The 21,553-nt window shown below is 44.6% G+C and overlaps 1 protein-coding gene across 1 annotated transcript in view; it reads right to left on the reverse strand.

Annotated features, from left to right (window-relative positions):
* Positions 1-6,981: 6,981 nt before the first annotated feature.
* Positions 6,982-21,553, reverse strand: part of LOC135915271 (uncharacterized) — a 279,129-nt gene continuing 264,557 nt past the window's right edge. Inside the window, exon 4 of the mRNA XM_070521202.1 lies at positions 6,982-7,060. Coding sequence (XP_070377303.1) covers positions 7,043-7,060 — 18 coding nt within the window. The 3' untranslated portion in view covers positions 6,982-7,042. The remainder of the gene's footprint in view (positions 7,061-21,553) is intronic.

A 21,553-nucleotide genomic window follows, 5' to 3' on the forward strand; every position in this document is an offset into this window, starting at 1 on the left:
GGGTCGGAAAATTTTGCGGTTGAATGCTGATGGTATTGTTAAGTGTAGCTTCCCTCCTATATATCAGCCATTACTCCAAGTACTGAGCTGTGGGCAAATTTCTTCTTTGTACAAGCTATCAGAGATGTTACTCTAAACATCCAAGTTCGAGCACTGCTTTTAAGATAAAGACTGGAACTGCTGAACATAATTTTCATTTGAGGGTGCGTACATTTCCATTTCTCACATTTCTCTAGAAAATATATGTCAAGAGCAGCATGTTGAGTACAAGTAGCACACTTTAGCGCTTTGGTTAGCGCTTAACACGAGGACAATTATTGTAACCTCAAACACAACAATGGTTTGCCATGCTCAAACCGTTTGCGCTGTTTTCCTTCAATCTAGAGCTGTCCCGCGTACGCGCAAGAACGAAAGAAGCTGGTTTCTTTCGGACGCTATTAGAGGTATTATTACGATAAGAGGACGCTATTAGACCAGCTTCTTTAGCGTCCTTGGCCTAGCGCAAAGTGCGCAGCCTTGATTAGTAGTGTAGCTACAGCCTTTCTACAAGCCATTAGGCTAGACGCTTGGCTTTAGAGATGCCATAACGTTCGCAATGTATGTGAGCACCTCCTCCTCATATCATCATCATCTTCTTCTTCATCACGATCATCATCATCATTTACCAGCCGTTTTCCTCCTTGTCTCCTGTCCTTAGTGTAGAGCAGCAGGCAAGAGCAAGCTATAGCTTAAGCCGATATGTCTGCCTTTCTGTAGGCTAATTTCTGTCTCCCTAGATGCCAGAAATTTCATCAGCTCTATACCTGCCGAATAGTGTTTGCCTGAGCTTGTTCGCTCCAGATAGCACAGTTGGCTTCCAGTGGCACGTTCTGACACGGACAGGAAGAGACGATGACACACGCCGTACTAGCAACAGAATAGCACAATTATCGTCTTTTCCTGTCTGTGTCAGAACATTCTGCTGGAAACCAATTGTGCCTATACCTGCCATTTGTTCATCACCATCATAAGTTTCTGGAAGCTTGGACGTACATTCTTGGACGTAATTTCGTCAGAAGTGTACGCCATGAACACTGGTACTTTGGCTAAGGCTGGGCATTCAAACATGCGATGAGAGCATACGCGTGCCACGCTCCGCATATGGGCGGCAATGTGCGGCGGGTGCAAACCCCAAGGGCGAGCCGACGTAGCCGGCTCCTTGACGAGCGCAACCTCCAGGGCTAGTTAGCCGTGCGGCTAATGACGCGCCCCACGCAGAGACAGACAGAGAAACAAACAACTTGCCCCATTTGCGGCAAGTTGTTTGTTCACCCATCTTCATTTCCAATAATTCATCGTATCTTTATTTCATTTATTAAGCACAAGTAATTTCCCCTATGTTGTCCTTGATGTCAGTGTTTGTTGGCTTCTTATGATATGACTAATAAATGTCGGGCCCCTCGGTTAACCCGCTTTTTTTCTCATTGAAGGTGAGTCTGCAACTCAAGTAAGGCTGAGTCCGCTGGCAACAAGCAACACATCACTTCTTTCTTCTCCTCTAGGGAAAAAAAGAATTGGCGTTTGTGAATAATCCCTTCGCTAGGTATAAAACTAAATGTACCACTGTGGCGCAAGAAGAAAAAGTAGAGAAAAGGGGTGGGGGGGGGGGGGTGGATAGAAGGAGCCACAGAGAAGAGGTGCTATTTTTTCACGAGAGTTTTGATTTGAAAGTAAAGAACTTTGATTATCATAGAAGGAGAAGAAATAAGAAATATATGTAAGAAATAGGGTAAAATGCAATAAGGAGAAGTGGTGACAGAGAGCCAAATGCATAAATAACCTGTTAGCATAGCGATGCTTGCGAAGTACAAGTTCAGTGTACAAAGCCACACACCTTTTCAAAAACGAAGATTAAACATCGGCGCCATTAGGAGAAGAGAGAGAAAACCAAAACTGCACGAAGGCGGCCAGGTGGGATCCGGCTTTATATGCTACATCAGGGAAGGAAGCTAGTGAAAAAAAATTAATAGAAGGAGGCGGGAAGAGACGAAATAGCACAGTGCACAAGCGCGGCTGCACGTCCTACCTACAATGAGTCACTGAGGCTTCTTCATTTCAGAGAAGTTGCAATGACCACCTGGCTTTCTGGGCCTGTCGTGCATGACCCCACTGTCCTAAAAAATATTTGAACATTTTCCTCTGCTCAGCCGCTTTACCAGAGTCCGAATAAAGTTGCAGTGGACGTGGTAACAAGACCCGGAACGTAGCACTTTTTGTTGCTTCTCTACAGTTTGATGAGATGCATGCCTATGTCTTCCATTCGAATATGCAAAGTACAGGCTTCGCGAGAACGCCACTTAGACGGAGGAGACACAGTAGCATCGCCTAGCTCAGGGAAATGTGCAATGGCATTCTAACCTTATACGAAGAGTCATGTCTATGTGGGCGACCGCCGGAGGCGCTTAAGTTGCATTCGTTTTATTAGAAAAACCAAGTCTACTTGCAGGGGTTCGTTCAAGAAAAGGGTGCGAGAACTGTTCTGACTTCGTTATCGGCTTATCGAGCCGTTCATAAGCAAGGTTGTTACCATCAACGTCGCAGTGTTCCAGCCATCATTGAAATAGGAACTCGCCTCCAGCTGACGTTGTGAAAAGTGAATGTCACTAGTCATGGCTAACAACTGCTCTTGTCTTATACGACAATGAGCGATAAGAAAAGCACACATAATTACAGTGTATAAAATGAATAGGAATGAATGAATGTATACGAACAAGCTGCTATTTTCCAATCATAAAGCCTCCTCGACGCCATTGTGGTATGCAAGCATTGTTGTATTAGAAAGCCTCACCTTAGTGATAAACGATACTATGCTGCGCGACCTATTGGCCGCGTGGGAAATATTTATTTTATGGGATTCAGCAGTCTGAATTTGTTAATATTTTCTCATTATCATGAAATTAGGGTGTCGTTAGCTCTCATTCGCAGACATACATTTTGAAGTGTTTAACGTAAGCCTAACAACAAATCACAGTAAAAGTCTCCCAAGTTCGCAAGGAAGTGCAGGATCCAAGCATTCTAAACTTCCGCGACTCCGGCTTAGACTTGTTTACGCGAAACTCTGTTCGGAACCTAATTAGCAGTGCTCAGACGCGCTGTTTCAAAGAGCCGAAGGATTAAGGTGGCCGTCTGCGAAAGGTAATGCTTTCTTAATGAACTCGTGTGCGGATCGCGCCACACTCAATGCTCGTTCTAATGCGCACAGTGGTGCAAATTTCACCAGCCAATATGATGTTTAGTAGGCACAGCTAATGTTTATGTTGATGTTTGAAGCAATTCTAGGAGTTACGGTGTACGCGACCGTTACCCCATAGTGTATGAATAAAAACCTAGATAAAGGGCATCTACTATGGACGGTAAGCTATAATTAACAGGCAGTTCGCATTAGACCTATAAGTTACAAATCCCAAGTTACCTTGCGACGTGCCTTTTGGGAAGCACGCGTGAACGCGACTCACTCATCTCTCCATGAATCGTAAAAGCAGTTCAAAGTAACACATTCGGAAACACTAACTCTTCCATGGCTTTAGAGTTTGCCCTTGTGAAAGAATAATTATCGAAGGCGAATGTCAGGTGAAAGGCGCTGAACTCTCTGGAACAAGGTTGAGCAAGAACCATCGACGCTGTATGTAAGACTATCTCTTTTTTATTTTATTTCGTGACTACCGTTCAATTAAAAATTGAAGTTGTGTTCGCTCTATCCACCTGCCTGTACATTCCATGATGCACACGCGAACGTGCCCTGTGCTCTCCGTCATCGATCCTTCGCCCGACGAACTTCTCCACCCCAGCCTCACACCCGCCATAACGAACAAAAAGCAAACTTTGCCCATCGTTGTCACTACGCAGCTCAATGACATACAATCTACGTGGAAGCAAACAAACCAGCGTAGAGATTATTATATTTGTACAGCAATGCTGTGTCAGCAAGTGCACGTATGCTCTGCGTAAGAAAAAAATTATCGTGATAAAATAGCTGTATGTACATAATCATGTCGAAGGCATTCTTTAGGCTCTCAGGCGTGCTAATACAAGAGCACATGATGTTGAACACTTTCATAATTTCAACACATTGGATGTTGCCTGCGATCGCTGGAAAGAAAGACGGTTGGGGGAGGAAGCGAACTTACCGAATAAACTTTGCACGCTTAAAGGCACGCCGTCTGGTACTACTGAGAATATAACTAATAACCCTACGGCAATATGTACTTCAATATGTACTCTGCGCGCTGTCACGCCATGTTTGCATTTCCGCATTCCTGAAAGCTTTTGCGCCCAATGCAGACTAGGAGCTTGACGACATCTGTGCATCGTGTTTTGGAAGCCATAACGAGGAATACTCCAACAGACAAAAACGACTCTGCGTGCTTCTAAAAAAAACCTGGGACGTATTCACAAACCTTTTCCTTTGCAAGTTCACGTTGTCGCTGGCCAAACACCCTCGCTAATAATGTTCCCAGCCTCAGGATTGGCTGGAATTGTTTCTTACGAGGAATTCGAGCTTAAGACGTTCTTGTGCATTCCAAAGAAGTCATGTCAGCCATGAAAACAACTGCTGCCTCAGTATGTGAGAAAAACAAATCGCTAGCGAAATTGACGAAGTTTGCACACTTTTTCTTGAAACTAAATGCCTTCTCTGGCTTCAGATATTTATCGGAGATACCGATGACGCGCTCATACATAGAGATTAAGTCTGAACTACAGCGTCAATTAAAAACCCTTGTTTTTATCTTAGAGAAGTGTTTACACAATTCGAGAGGATTTCCTTAACAAAAAAAATGGATTTCGAACAAACTCACGGCTTTTGATAAACTTCTGAGCTGAAATTACTATTCCGTTTCTGCCGCTTAATCTGATTAATGGAATATAATGTAGTAAGCGGTTGCTGTAGCGGCGAGACCACCCCTTCAGTATCTGCGTAGTTCCTATGGCAATGAAAATAGAACTACGTATGTCAATGCGGCCTTTCAATAAGTTTTTAGCGATGTGAGCTAATGTGCCGCTCCTAGCAACAGCACGTCAGTGTACAGCTGCTGCAAAGAAGAAGACAAGTAATAATTAGCATATCAGTACCACACACTCAGCAAATGTCTTACAAAATGAACACTTTAGTTTCGTACAGCATAATATTCCTATTCTCAGTTTATTAGAGCACTAGACATTCGCAAAACTATCACTGCCGTCTTTTTCTTCAAAGTCTACACCACCAAAGTATAATTATTTTAAGTATGTTTGCTTCTACTTGCTGGACATCTTTGCTGGGTTTATAAATTTGAGAGATAGCAGCTTGCAACTCAAATGACTCGGCGTCGAGATATTGCGCATAGGAATGAGAGGATGGCGACAGAAAACGAGTCATCGACGAGATGAAGGAAGGGAATCAATTTAGCAGGAAAAGAAGTGGAATTCACTTTGCGCGATGCTTTCGTAAATCATTTATTCCTCTCCTCGCTTTTTCGTTAATGTAACCATCCTAGCTGGAGAGGCGTCATCAGTATTCGGATTCCACTTTTTCTCTGTTATTGTGCTCGAATGACATACGTGCCCCGGAGGAACGTATTTATTTTTCTTTCTTTTTCCAAAGCCTCCACAACATACGACTTGTAAGTATACTCTATAAATTGCTGGCGTGAAAACTGGCGCTCTGGCATCAGATCATACACAAACATACCAATAAAAGTGCTTGAATTTCACAGATCGTGCAGCTTGTTAGCGCCGAGAAAACTTTTACCGCCTGCAGGCATTTTTTTTTTCGAAAGGATATGACGGGGCCTGCTCTGTCTCTCCCCATTTGAAACGAGGAGGGTGCCCGAAGTATTTGCTCCAGGGGTTTGGAATGCCAGCTTTCTGGTAAAACCGACACGAACATGTTGTATAGCATTTCTTTTCCTTTACCGCTGCCTGTCAGTCGTTTGGCGCAGCTCCAGAGTTTAGTCTGTTTAACTAGATCTCCGAGTTCCAGTAACAAAAATCTTATATCACAACTAGTTGTTGACGGCATTTTATAACTACATATTTGCCACTGAATGCTCGTGAAATATAAGCGAAAACCTTTAAACAGCGGCCGGACCTCATACTTGAGACCGCCAAAGAATTCTATGTCACGTATATGAATAGTATTGCTGCAGGTTACTTTGTCTCACTGCTGCTAAAACATGATGGCTGGCTTGCGCTACAGCACCGAGTGTTGAATACATTTTCTGCAAACATTGCCGTCACCAGTGGGAAAGTAGTTCTTATTGGCGCACACACACAGAGAACAGACGAGAACGGACGCTTTCGTCCTCGTCTAATCAGCTTTCCAGTCTACATCGAATTCCTCTGCAAGTCTTATTCAAACATGCACATGGTTTGACAACGCTTGTATGGCGGCCCGAACTAGAGGTTCTGCCACCGTAAATTATATTGCATTGAAAAACATGAAATTCGCAACAACGAGACTGCTGTAATATGCAAACAAGGCCATGTTTTGTAAAAATCCGCATCAAATATCAGATAGCTTCGCTTAGTGATTGGCTCTAACACCGTTATGACTGGCAGTAAGCGTTCGCTGGGCTAAGTGATCAGAAAATAAGAATGGAAAACGGCACGGATCGCTATAAAGTAGTGTTCGTGGTGCCCAGTTGAGACAATCTCCTTTTTTTTCCCCATCGTGTTTCCAAATGGGCCGGCATTCAGGACCCCGCCATTGTTATTCCATGGCGATCCCCGGGCCAACAAAAACTTGGAGGATGCTTATGCTTCGTCTTCAACAGTGGAGAGCGCGATAGCATTTAAGGATCCCTGACTGCTTCTCACGCTTCCCGGCAACCGCAACGTATGCAACTGAAGTTCATTTTTTCTTCATTGACGCGGCATAATAAAACGTTTAGTGCAACACAGCATTCTACTTGAGGGAATATGCTTAGAAAGTGAAATTTCCGGTCTTACCCAAAATTCACTTGTTTACAAAAGTGAACCAGCGGTCGTGGGTAATTGGAGAGACGAAGCAGCTTTGCTATAAATGTCACAAAATGACTCCATCCTGCAAAGAGTCAAATAAGTGAAAGAAACAAGAACAATCATGTCCCTTTTACCGGACGACTAGGTATTGTTCGACCATTTTTCTCGACAATAAACAAGCTTTTTATATGTGGGTTGTTTCTTTCTAGTGTCGCATTTGTTTTCACGCTATACCTAGCTCTAAGTATACGTTACTTGGAGCTTCATTTCTTTTATACGGCCGTAGCACAAAACAACTTGTACTCCCCCCCACCCTGCTTCTAGACTTCAGCACTGTGATTCCGCTCGGCCCCTACCACTACACTCACGGTTATCCCCATCATTAAGGATTTCTTTACTTTGTGAGTGTCTACATTCACCCACGCAAGAGAAGGATTTTTACTCACTTTTATGTATGTGCCTGAGCTCTTCGTCATAAATGTACGGTAACAACGTTACGACTACTAGGCATAACCTCCTACCAGAATATGGAATTGCTCTAACAGCGCTTCTGGTCTGGCAACATACAAAAAAGATGTAATTTCTATTACAGGTGTATATATCTACTTCAGCTGTACACTATCGTTGTACATTTCGTTTACCACATGCATAGTAACAGAGGTATCATTTCCAGCTTGTCCTGGTTTGGTATTTTAAAGAGACGTGTGTAAACCACATTCATAGCAATGAAAATACATCTCGTGGTTCTATTTCTTACTTGCATGGCCTTACGAGAAAAAAAAATGGTGAGAACAAATTCTGGTTGGCATAAAATTGCAATATCGCTTATTCACCACGGCGTCGTGCGGAGGGAAAGCTCTCGCGGAAGAATTGCTTCTCTGCGCGCGTAGTGATAACGACAGTATTAGAAGGGATCATAGTGAAGTAAGCGGTAGACGAGAGACGCTAATGAAAAAATTGGAGGACGCTTAAGCTTCGCCTTCAAGAGTGGGACGCGACAGCGTTCCCGTCGACCCGCCAAGGGGTATAAGACAATGCGCTACGGCACAGCAATCACTTACGATGCGCCCCGCATCGGACTTAGCGCCCACCTATCACGCGGTGAGCGTCGAGCAACGCAGCGTTGGGCGCGGCAACGAAACGTGCGCCTGAGCGAACGAAACGAACGAAAGAACTCGGTGTCTCGGAGGGGAAACGATCGGCACGGGCAGAGAGATAGATAGTAATCTAAACCGGAAGCACGGCGAAGCGTCGTCAGGGGAGAGGGAGTCCCGCGACGCGCCTGGCAGCGGTCCCAATGCGCGCGCGGCGCGCCTCCTGTCGGGGCAGCGCCGTACATTGAGAGGAGGGGGTCTTCTGTGTTTGCCGCAAGATGGCTCTGCGTGTGCGGAAAGCGCAGAAGAAATGCAGCGGAAACGCACTTCGCAACTCGTGTAATTGTGACTTCTGTACGTTACATGTTCATAATTACCGATATACACCGCAGTATAACTTTCCACGGCTCGTTTCGAAGGCAACACCGCATTCACTAGAGGCGCGTTTGCACCGCTTGGAAGCATCGAACTCGTGGCTGAGTGGTAGCGTCTCCGTCTCACACTCCGGAGACCTGGGTTCGATTCCCACCGGGCCAATCTTGGAAGTTGCTTTTTATTTATGAAGCGCCTGCCGTGATTTATCGCTCACGGTCAACGCCGCCGACGCCGACACCCGACGCCGACGACACCGGCTTTTCTGCGACACGAGCTCCTTAACGCTATCGCGTTAAAACTGCGCCCAACCCCACAGCCAGAATAATCAGCAAGACGATGCATCCGTCGCAGAGTTCTCAAACCGAACGCTGCAAAGGTACTATCACAATATAACTCAAAGGGCAACGTGATAGCTAGGACCACCTCTCTTTCTAAATATGGAAACCAACGTGATGGCAAATCTGCAGACATCCAACAATTGCGCGGAGTCTGGCGTAACCGTCTGGGTCACAGATGATCCTACAGTGCACTTACACTTTTTTATTTATTTATTTCTGTTTCCTTCTCCGCAGCCTACATCCTACAGGGTATCGATTGATGATCGTCTAGATCAGAGAAGTTGCTTTTGTTCTCATACGTGTATGGAGTCGCCCACGCATATTGTCCTACTTTCTCCACTGCGCTGTGGCGGCGTTGCGAGCGAGCGTGCGTGGGTGTATGCTCCTGCTCTTTTCTGCCATGCTTCGGTTCCTTGCAAGTCGCGACTACTCTCTGCCCAGTCGTTATTGCGAAATTTAGCACTCGCTTTATTCACGCTTGTTTTATGGTTGCCCTATTTTTATATAGCTTTTTTTCGAGTAAATATTCTAAGAGTGGGAATATCAAAACAAGCTATTCACAGACAGCACAAATGAGCGGCGTCTTTCTCATCTGAATAATAAAAACCAGGTCTTCTCCTTTTTCGCGAACTATTCTTGACAAGAAATCAAAACCGCAAATCATTGGCCTCAACAAGCATGATAAGCGTACGCGGTAACTGCTCTTTATTTATTTCTTTTCATTTTGATTACTCCGTATGGTTCTACATCGGGGTAAGACTCTTAGAGATGCTAATGTTTCATATTCCACTTGAACTGCCACTCATCTAGATCCCCTCCATCGATGACCGCTATCATGCACAATGCGTTGGCCGGCTAGTTGGTGCGAATCTATTATTATTTGTTTAGCGCAAAACAACGGACACAAAAAGATGACCAGGACAAGGCGCTACGCTCAGCTGACATCATTTTATTGCGTCACTCCTTTATAGACAGCAGAATCTAGAAGAACATGCGCAGTGAGCACCATGTGCGGGAACGACCAACATCCGATCACAAGAGCGCACTCATGTGACAGAATCTAAACAAAAAAAACTATATTCCGCAATGTACAAGATCAAAGAGCGTCTGCCCGTTGTTTTGCGCTAAACAAAGTAATTATGGACCCGGTATTATGGTTCTATCTCTGCTCCTCATTCATCTCTCTCGAAGTATTCTCTTTCCTCGCATGCTTTTGGACATCGACGTTGCTTTTCGCATATATTCTAGAAAAGCTCGCTCTCCACGTGAACATGCATATTACAATCGCTCGTTCTGTTCGTTTTGCAGATCCATTTCGCCCCCATTTGTTGCCACTCCTCTGCGGCAGCACTTTGTGTCTTGTGCCATAGTTTCGTATAGTAATCGTTTACGTCGAGTGTGTTGGTGAAAATGTCCCTCAGTTTTTCTTTTCTCATGTTTCAGGGCGCCGCTCTTAAGCGTCCACTACTGCGGCGAGAGTCGGCGTTGTACCTCGTAACCGAGGGAACGACAAGCACAGCGAAAAATGAAAGCGAACGCGGGACGAAGCCGGAGGTGAAAGAACAGAACGCGAGGCGGAAAGCGCAGTAGGGGGCTACAGTGACAGCATGAGGTGGAAAGTAGAGGAGGAAAGCAGAGGGCCGCGCAAAGATACGAGATGGCGCCATTGTAGTTGTAGTCTGATCGCCTGTGCGACGCGAATTGTGTAGTACTGTCTGGATGCCACGTGGACACCAGCGGTTACACTGGAACATTCGGCGAGTCGTGGATAAAAGCGGACGCGCTTAACCCGTAGATCAGATTTTCGACGATCGCTGATTCTGCATGCCGCCATCATTGTGCTCGAGTGTTACTTCTTTTGCACGCTTGGCTCCATGTGCTCCGTGCCGCACGAGACCGATAGCCGACGCCAGCCAATATACTGCGAATTGAAAACACTTCTACAGCAGCCCTCACATTCCGGGCTAAGGAGTCTCTTAATTGTCGCTGAGTTTGTTTTTCTATTTTTTCTTAGCATAGTATACGCGGTCGGCAGATTAGAGCGTTTGGCAGCCTGTTAGCACTGGCGCACATCTTACGGTATTTCCTACGTGTTTTGGAAACTCTTCGCAGCTTGGCTAAATTCCTGACTGTAATTCCGGTAGGCTTAGCCCATGTGAGTTAAGCATTGTATCGCATAGCTTAAAATATGAAAGATTACCTTATAAAAGTAATATGAGATATGTATCGTCTAAAATATTTGCGATTTTAGGGGTACTGCAGGCTTAACGCCACTGAATCGTCCAAACGGGTCAGCAAGGTATGGTTATCGAACTGCCAGCCGCATAAGCTCTGCTATATATTTATCTTTCTTCTGCAGAAGTATTTATTCACAAAACATATTTCTTCAGGTTTTACTGCCGCCTTTTCGAACCATGTTCTGCTATGAGAGAACACTCCTTGTATTCGCCTAATAATACCTGCTGACATTTATGAAGCACATTTGGCCGCTGCCTTTCCTATAAAAAACACCGAGTGCTATAACACTGCATTGATGTAAACATCAACTAGACTTTTTTGTGACAATGGTTCTTTGTCATAACATAGAGAAAATTGATTGTACACTCTTTTAGTCTACTTATTCTCCGCTACACCTAACTGATGCCTTCTCTAGAACTCAAGGACTTCCGCCAGCGCATCGCCATCCTCAGACAAAGTATAGGACACGGTGAAAAATGTGGGGCCCGAATACCTACGCAGAAAACCCACCCATCGTTACTGAAGCAAAGTGGCTTCGATTTGTCCTTTGATGTAAACGCGCAGAGCCACAAGCAAGTGCAAGGTTCTCTCAATGCGGGAGCACGGAAATCAAAGCGCAGTTTTGCGTACCGCTCATTGTCTGGCAGAAGAATTTAGGCCCTACCGGAAACAAAAAATTGCATAAACAAAATAAAGTGTTAGTTCGAGTTCTCTAGACTGTGATTTCCAAAGCCCAAACAGCCAGAGAACAAGTATTGACGCCGTCCTACAGAGAAACAAAAAATAAGTACTGAAACATGTTGTTACTTGAAACCTGCAAAAAAAAAAACACTCGTAAGAGAAAAAGTGCAAGTAAACGGAAGCCTCCTTCTCTTCCTGGCCTCTTAGAGTTTGCCGGTGTTTTTGCCTTTATATTCCCGAATACATAAGCGCATTTTGGTTCCAGAGATCAAAGAAGTGCCTAACGAGAGAACCGAGGCCTACGATGCAGCACTGCTTTTCGAAAGTAAAGCTTTTCTTTTGTTGCGCACTATGAAATCACCCACCGAGCCCAAGGCGTACGTTTCTTCAACACTTTTTAGGCGCGAGAGTTTCATTTTTTTTCGTTTCGTACGTTAAGGTTGGACGACATTAGCGGAGAAAATTTACAAGCAAACGTTTGCTCAGCAATGACTACACGCCATCCCAAGGAATGTTCAACTCGCCAGTTCAGCTTGGGAACAAGTTTGTAGAGTGGTTTGCTTCCACGATGGTTTGTTTGCCACACTTCGCGGAAATCGGCATTCATTTCGACGTACACCGTAGGGAATCATCAGTTTCTTTATTGTTTTCATTGTGACTGCAGAAACGTTACTGCCCAGTTTGCAGGTTCATTTATATTTATGCCATAGGCGATTCTTGAGAGCTCGCCCTAATAGGTGTCTTTGATGTAGCGTGGAATCAAAGTTCTTGAAAACGGCAGTCAGTTCAAGCAATCGTGTAAAGTTACCGTGGAGCAAATGCTTATTTGCGTACGCTGGGAAGAAGCATCGCATACCACCAGCATCACCAGCGAACTAGTTAAATCATGTGTAAGAGTACAGAGTGACTTGTGAATTAAGAAGGTTTACGTGTTCTCTATCAACATGTTCTTGTTTAGTCTTAAAATGATCATGCAACATTGCGCACAACTTTGGGGACCATGCTAACACATGCACGCGCACTTGCATTCATGACTCAACCGCACATACTTTATTTGCTCCTTTCTTCATGCATTTCGTCCTGTTGCCATGTTGAATTGAAGCGTCGGCATGATTGCTTGAACTGTATGTTTGTATGAATGTACTTGTGTGTTCCCACCCTGCTAAGATCTTGTAAAAGATCGCAGTATCTAGAAATAAATAAATAAGTAAATAAATAAATAAATAAATAAACAACTGCAAAGTATTAAGATATTTTTGTTCACAATTATGCTTTTCGTTAGCACATTGCCACAAATTGCATCACACGTTACTTCTTCCTCCGGATTGTTTACTAAGTATGCAACATCTACATCGTACCACGACCAAATTTAATAAACCTTTCGATACAGAGCCATTGATCGAGCTGCCAGAATCAGCAGCTAATTAGCCCGATCCACAAAAGTTTTGCTCAACGGCCATGCGGTGCGCTCCGCGGATATGGCAGCTGAAGGCACCGGAAATGCAATGTGCTCTTGCATTTCCATCAGTGCGCATGCGCATGCTTAGATGCAAGCTATCTCAAATCCGGCGTCATTGATTGGAGGCACAGTGCAGCCAAGTCTACCGCTTTAGAGAACTTTAGACAAATGTGTTGCTTCTGAGCAGTCAGATCCGTATGATGTTTTATTGCTCAAGAAAAAAGCCGCAATGAGAAGAAAACAGAGGCATACAAACAAGAAACAAAATTTTCAAGTGTGACCTATAGCTGCGAACTTATTTACTTAGATAGCACTCGGCTCCTACTTGGGCAACCGCTATCTCATCATTAACAACGTCTCGTCTGTTATTGCCAGACGAGACGTCTGGCAGTCATAAATGTCTGGTGGTCAGACGTCAGATACCGAGCGCCATGCGGATTGATTCAGCGGAAGCTTGCAGTGTTGCTTGTGGAAGAACCGTTTTGCTAATTAGCGACCATTTGTAAGTAGAAACTACACGGCCCAAATGAACACACTTTTTACTGGGAACTGCCTCTCTCAACATAAACTTGTTGTGCGCAATAACACACATGTGACGCATGACGCTGACACAGTGACGTCATTGTCATAGCGACGACAATTTGAGAACGGTGGCATGACTTGCACGAGATGACGATATTGCAGTGACGACGATGATGTGGCTACAAAGAGATGAAAACGAAGGCTTCACGACAAGTTATGTCAATGCTGGAATGAAGCCGATGGGTGAACACCGTCGACAGTGTGACGAAGAGAACTACAGATCTAGAATGATGATGGCACAATAACAATGCGACGATAAAGCGGGATGAAGACGATGCAATGGCAATGACAGAAATAGAATGCCGATAACAGTGTCAGGACAAAAACGTGACCACCATTCGATGACGACATTCAAATCTCTACGATAAAATGACGACAGCGGAATGACTACAAGTGCTGACGGCAACTCTGTGACAACGATGCAATTACAAAAGTGACTGAACAGCGGTGAATCGACGGTGACGGTATGAGGAAGACAGCTGGAAACTGGCGGTGCGATGATGACGCTAGCCCAACGCAACGACAGCGACTGCGTGATGACGGAGGAAGGATGGCAATGACATGATGACGATGGAATCATGAGAATATAATTACGACAATAGAATGACGATGGAAGCGCTAAAGCTACGGCGTGTTTGTGTTGAAGCCCATGTCAGCGCTTAGGCACATTACCTTCCACTCTGTGGTGCCTTATTTTGTACTATATCGTTTTTGTAGTATGGCCGGTGCCAGTCAGTAGGTCAGTGCTGCAGCCTCCAGCTAACAGAAATGACAATAATACAATGATGACGTCATGAACAAGACATTACTGGCAGTATGACTCAGGTTTACGGCAACGGCTGTACGGCAATCGAACAGGCAGGAGCAGCAGTGACGGAAAAGTTGAACGAGGAGGCGAAGAAAGCTTCGCTTATTAACATGGAGGAGGGGGGGGGAGCCGTCGCAGCAAACGCTGAGGTAAGTTGACGTGTCTCCGCCGGCAACTTTCCTCGATTAGTAGTTTATTTCCCTATTTCACGACCGGCCGGTCAACTTTCTGGCGACATAGGGTAACAAGTTTTGTCGGGGCACCGTTTCTACCACCCGATGCACTTATACGAAGCGCCCGAACACCTGATATCAATGCGTGCTCTGGGCATACGTGTAGGCCTACCGACACACCTCGCCCCTACGCCGGTGACTGACGCACACAACGGACGACCGTCGTCAACGGACACCTCGGTTCTCCGCGGTTATGACCCTTCGACCATGGGCTTTCGCGTCGTGTCACCAATAACACCACTTGTGAACTCACAATCCCAAGTGGCGCAGAAATGAGATAACAAGCATGAGGCAGACGACAGGAACACGAGGCTCATGAAACGCCAAGCCCAGCTAGCAGTTCAATAAGTTTACAGTTGGACACAGCATGTTTATTGAAAAAACACAAAAAAGAGCGCATCGAGGGGCAATTATAAAGAATAAATGAACAAAACTCACACTTTTCGGCCGTGTAACAGAGGCTAGCTTGTTCGCGTCACATGCCCGGCGCCACATACATCTACATGGCACCAAAAGAGCACGTTCAAGAGTGTTCACCCAGGCTGTTTACATCAAGAAAATATAGTTAGCATTTCAACAGTTCCTGTAAATGAAGTTACACTTGTAAAACAAAATGAACTACTTCAGTTTGCTTCAAACCTAAAACCACTATTTTGAATTTTGCAAATAATGGAAATGCACCGCTGCAATCATTGAACCTCGAGAGAAATACGTAGGACGACCTGCCTTTGATTTTGCACATATTCGTTGACAAAGCGCATAGCAATCCTTTTTTTATGTTTTGTTTTTGTTTCAAGCGTATAGTATGCCAGCGCCACAATGTTCGCTTAGAGCAGTTGTACATTTGCGTTCAAGGTTACCCCATTACAATGCATAGTTTGCAGCAGAATGAAAATTAGGCGGCAAAATGATCTATGCAGAATAAAATTTGGCAGAGGCAAGGTTCAAGGCCACCTTCAAAAGCAAGTTTCTTGTAGATTCTTGTTCCTTGCATATGCCGCAATATTTCGCAACATATTGTAAAATATTTATCTTCCTATCATAACTGGTTTCGGAGTTGCAGGGACTTTTCCAAGCCATACCTTCGTATTGTGAAGCCGAGAATCAGCACTATCACTTTTATTTAAATATTATTCAAAATACTTATTTTCTCATTTTACGTGGTCATCAAGCAGCGGCACAAACAAAACGAGATTACAGCGCTTGCATCTCCGGGTGGATCCAGCTATGAACTACTGCATCTTAGGCCTCTGTGTTGCCTTGACCACCATCACATGGTTTAAGATTTGTTTACGTTTTTGTCTAGACCAGATCTTGCTCCACCTAATGTTATACAAACTTTGGTAATATTTTTTTAATAATATATTGATATAGAACTGTGCTCATTAATTCCTTACATAGAAGTGTGTGCAACTAACGGAAGTGAAATACATTAACGAAAACCTTTTGCATTTACAGCTCATTTTGCAAATAAATTTGGTCCAAACTGGCAATTTTTTTCTCACTTTGCTTACGCTTGCGAACATTACTTCCTCAATATTTATCACATTGCATTTATCCTAGTACACAACAAAGTCCCACGTTTAGCGACATATATTTCGAAGCTTCGTTCAATTCAGCTATTCATTAGTTACTTATCATGGCTGGTGCAAGTAGCACTTTCATCGCATTTATTGACAAAAATTACCCACCAAAAAAAAATGAACCATTTTCAGCACTTTAAGTAGTTTATTAAATTCAATAAGACATGCTTCTACAGGAAAAAAGTTATTTAAATCCTGGCTTCAGAGTTAAATAATTTTTTTACCCTACCACCTTAACAAGTAGCGATAGCATTGGCTTTAAGGAATAATAAGTGGACGAAGATTTACAGCGATTCTAAGATGGCTCTTAGACACTTTACCAATGGCTTTGTAACCAAAAGGGCTGCCCAGCTGATCGGTGAGTTGGACAGCCAAGAGATCGAAATCCGCTGGTTTCCTGCGCACATGGGGTCTGTCGATCCATCTCGGAAGAATTTAAACGAGATGGCTAACGCAGCTGCACGAGGGCTTACTATCCGTGCACTACGCGACCAGGACCTTAATAATATACAGGTGGAGAACAGGGACCAATTACTTACATATAATGAAATCACAAGGCATTACTACATGAACAGAAGGGAATTCCCAGTGCCACACGCTAAGCTCAATAGAGCTCAAGCGGTGACTCTGAGATTGCTGCAAACAAGAACTTATCCAAGTCCAAACTTTATTAACAAGATATATCCTGAAAGAGAGATACCAATCAATTGCGAGAAGTGTAATGGCATCATTACTCTGGATCACATGCTTTGGCAGTGTCCTGTGACTTTCACAGACTGTGACAAGGAGAGAGACTGGTGGCAGCGAGTCCTACACAGTGGAGTTCTTTCCGATCAAGTACAGGCCGTCCAGAAGGCCCATGATACGGCGGTAAGGTTAAACCTTACTGTCCCGACGTGGGAGCCGCCTGCGTCAACCTAAGGGTTGATCTTCAGGACATTAATAAAGTTCATCATACCATACCATACCATACCACCTTAACTCTGCTTACGTAAGAGAAGGCGAAGGCATTATACCGTCTGTAGGCCTCGGAGCCTCATGAACTCGCTCATTTTATACACTCGTGACGTGTCGCCACCTCCTCGCCATCGTCTGCGCCGTCACGTGGCCAATGACGCACGCCCTAGGCCACACCTTTAGTAAGCCAGAAGTGTAGAGCCGCCATGGCTTCCGGGAAGCGGGCTCATCTCGCACCAGAGAACCTGGGTTCGACTCCCACCCGGCACGAAGTGTACAATTTCTTTTTCAAGGTCATAAATTTACTATGTTTAGAGGAACCCCCCTGAGAAATATCAAAGTCTATTCGAGCATTTTTTTTCTTTTTGACGCATTTTTAATCTTCCCGCCTTCCGCCACTATTTGGCGCCATGGCGAGCTCGGTGACGCCTCTGACGACGACGCCGGAGTTTCGCGCTGTGGGAAATATATTGCTGTCGCATTAAAACTGTTGTGCTAGAAAGTTGGCGATATCTGCTATAGGAGCACACTCCCTTTACGGCCATTGTTTTCTTAGCCAGAGGAAATCATGAATCTACATTACCATCCGCCCTATCTTCTTTTGTCAAGCTATTGTATGCTAGGTTAGTGCGGAGTATTTATTATAAGTACCGTTTAAATCGGTCTCCCAAAAGAGCCAGGATCCCGTCCGGTGTTACGTGAGAGTATTGCAAGACACGCCGTAACAAGAAAACGGGCGGCCTTACAGGTAGGAAACGAGAAATCCACCCACAAACCAGCGCTAACCTAATTCCATATCCTCCCGCGCCGTCGGGCATTTCTGCGCAAGCGTGCAAGAAGGATGTGCGGGCATTTGGTATTTTTGGCCAACAGGTAAACGACGAGGAGCATCGCCGCCTGCACAAGTCACGAGCCACGCGGTGGTTCTCGCTCGGTTTACTAAACGAGGAACGCAATTTGGACCCGGGCAGCGCACAACGCACGCAAAGGCCGTGATATCTTGGCACAGCACGGCCTCTCTTGCTCACCGCTGCAGAGCGCCTGGCTCATAGTCAACCTGCACTCGCAACAGCTTCTACCCTCCCAACCCACCCTGCCGCGTGTGCTCGCCTCCGCTGTACCGCCATAAAACCTGGCCCGCGGCGCTTAGTTATTCTTTTTTGCCGTTGCGTTAGTTTCACGCAATTTCCTGCGCATGCGCTAGTCTGGCATATAGACGGCGCAGGAGAATGTTTATAGAAGCGCCGTTAATTTGCGACTGAAGCGCCTGGTGTCTAAACCGAGAATAACGGGAAATCGAAGGGTGCGATTGTAGGTCAGGTAGCAACCTCGTGACGACGACTGTGGATGCAAATGAGAGAGCAGAGCCAATGGAAATGACTTATTTTATTCATGGAACGAGAAGAAAGAGGGTTAACCGAGGGCCCCGATTTTTATTAATCCTATCATGAGAAGCCAACAAATACACGAAGGATAACATGCCTTTCTCTAACAGCTATTGTAGTGCTTCTGTTTGTGAGTATATCTGTCCGAAAGCTTTTCTGTATTACTGATTATATTTTGTTCCCCCGTACGGAATGCCTTTATGGCGATGTAGGTATTCTGTAAATAAAGATAAATAAATACGGGAAACGACTTGTACTTACTAAATAATTTCATGAAATGATGGATTATGGGCAGTTGCACCCGCCGCGGTTGCTCAGTGGCTATGGTGTTAGGCTGCTGAGCACGAGGTCGCGGGATCGAATCCCGGCCACGGCGGCCGCATTTCGATGGAGGCGAAATGCGAAAACACCCGTGTACTTAGATTTAGGTGCACGTTAAAGAACCCCAGGTGGTCAAAATTTCCGGAGTCCCCCACTACGGCGTGCCTCATAATCAGAAAGTGGTTTTGGCACTTAAAACCCCATATATAATTATGGGCAGTTACAGTGCAGGAAAAAAGCAACTTGGCGCAAGTGGGGAAGGACCCCATGTCTTCGCATTACGCGTGTGGTGCTCTTATCATTTAGGATTTATTTAATTCAATTAGTAAGTGCTAGTAGTTTCCCCTATGGTATACTTGGTAAATATGTGGGCTTATCATGGTATTTTTTATTTATTGTTTCCCAGAGAAGACTCTAGGGGAAGAATAAATTTGCGATCAAAGTGCAATTTGTTAGCCAACCAAAAGGAAAATAAGAATTGAAGAAATGCCAAGGTGCCTTTAGTGTAACGTGATCCTGTGACCTTGACGTGACGGATGTGGTTTTTGACCACCACACGCCATTGAAACAGGTGCACTCCATCCGATTTCTTCGGCATTAATTTCGTTTTACGTTTATACCAACCGCGGGAGTGATGGCTAGGGTAGTGTGGTGTTGCGTGGGTAGTAGATCGCCGATTCAAACGCAGTCGCCGTGCAATAGCTGGTAATAATTACATACACCTGGCCGATACACCGTTGCATGTTGCCTACACCATAAATCGACCACATTCCAGGTCATCACCTATGGAATCAGCGAGAAAATTGGGACAAATCGAGGACCTCGTTTACAAGTCGAGTAACGGTCACAAGAAGGAAAGGAAAACAGTTTGTAAGTACTATTCAATCGCAATACTTAAATGTAAAAAAACAATCATGATATTCGCACCTTCCTTATTTTTCAATAAAGTGAAAAAGGATGTCAGACGTCTATACCAAAGCCTCCATTTTTTATGCTGATTGCAAGATCATACCAGCTTATGCAAATAAATAAAAGGTGTTAGACTTTAAGCATCGGGCTAAATTTTCGCCCATATAGGAATTTCATATACTAAGAACATAGTATAGAATGCGCAATGCTCTCTTTGTTTATAAAAAGCATATGGGCACAAAAAAAAGCATCAAATCATATTATACGAAGGAGGCGGCCACATCTGAAGGAGAAACTCGGGAAAACTTGTTTTTAGGGAAAGTTGTTGAGCCTGCATCAGCGTACACGTATACATAAACTGCGCTAAGTGCTACTAGTTTCACAGCAGCTGTACGAACGAGCACCGCCGAAGTGCTGACTCACTCGAGTTGCGCACGCAACAAAATGTGTTCTTCTCTTTACGCAGCCATTCCTGTCACGCGCAAGCATGCACACGAGGCCCATTCGCACAAGCTGTTGCGCTCGGACGGGTCGTAACAAAGATGGACGGCCCCTTCGTAAAAATGGGCTCGCTTTCGCATGCCATCGCCGCACCATGTGGTCACCGAGCTCCCTGAGCTGCTTCTTTTTATCACCACCTAGGCGGAGCTGCACCCCTGGAATGGGCGCATGGAATTCTTAGAGCGATGGAAATACGTCACGAATGATATAGAGTGACCAAATGCTGGCAAAGGGGTCATATGAAACGCGAACCAAATTAGAGGTTCAACAAAGATGTGCGCTTAGAGGGAGAGAAGGATTCAACTATAATCATTTGCGATTAGAGTTCGTCATGCGCGAAGCACCGTATAGCGCAAAGTGTCGCCTTATGTAGAGAGGTAAGTGCTTCTTTGAAAGAGTGAACATAAAAGGCATGTATGCTTTTTACGGTTTTTTTTTACAGCGCCACACTTCCAGTGTTTACGCTTTTTGGTGGTACTCGATAGATTGCCGGCTTCCAAGCACTCACTTTTGCTTCTTTACGGACCTCCAGCATTATAACTTGTCATGACTGTGAATTACGACATTTAATGTAATGGTCAATTCACGCTGCGGAAAATCGTCACGGCAGTGTTGGCTAAGATTGTGTGGATAGCATCGGTCAGCTAGAAAGCTTCAAAATGCAAACTGTGATGAACAAAAAAAGAACTTCTCCTAATGCTTTGTGCCTTCGAAATATTTGGATATGGTAAAAATTTAGAGTAATGACACAAAAGTAGGCATCGTTGAGTGGTTGCGGTGTGAAACTGCAAGGTATAATACTTCATTCGTCTGCGACACGCAAAAAAGGCGAACATTCACCATTAAACTTATTGAAAATCTATTGACAGAACCTAGTATGCATTTAGCGTTTATCTAGGTTGTACGTTCGGGTTAAGTATTCAGTATGCAAACGACCGTGAAACTTCAATATTAGCCTCCATGCTAGAATAATGCTGGCTTCCAGCATATGAGAAGTATATTCAGATGCGCTGGTAAAGATTTTTAAAATAAGGTTGAGTTGCGCTTCAATTGCCGGAGCCAATATCGGTTCTTTGCTCAGGAAGTACACAAACCCTAACGTAAGCAGAAA

Source organism: Dermacentor albipictus, chromosome 7 (assembly GCF_038994185.2).
Source record: "Dermacentor albipictus isolate Rhodes 1998 colony chromosome 7, USDA_Dalb.pri_finalv2, whole genome shotgun sequence".
NCBI lineage: Eukaryota > Metazoa > Arthropoda > Arachnida > Ixodida > Ixodidae > Dermacentor > Dermacentor albipictus.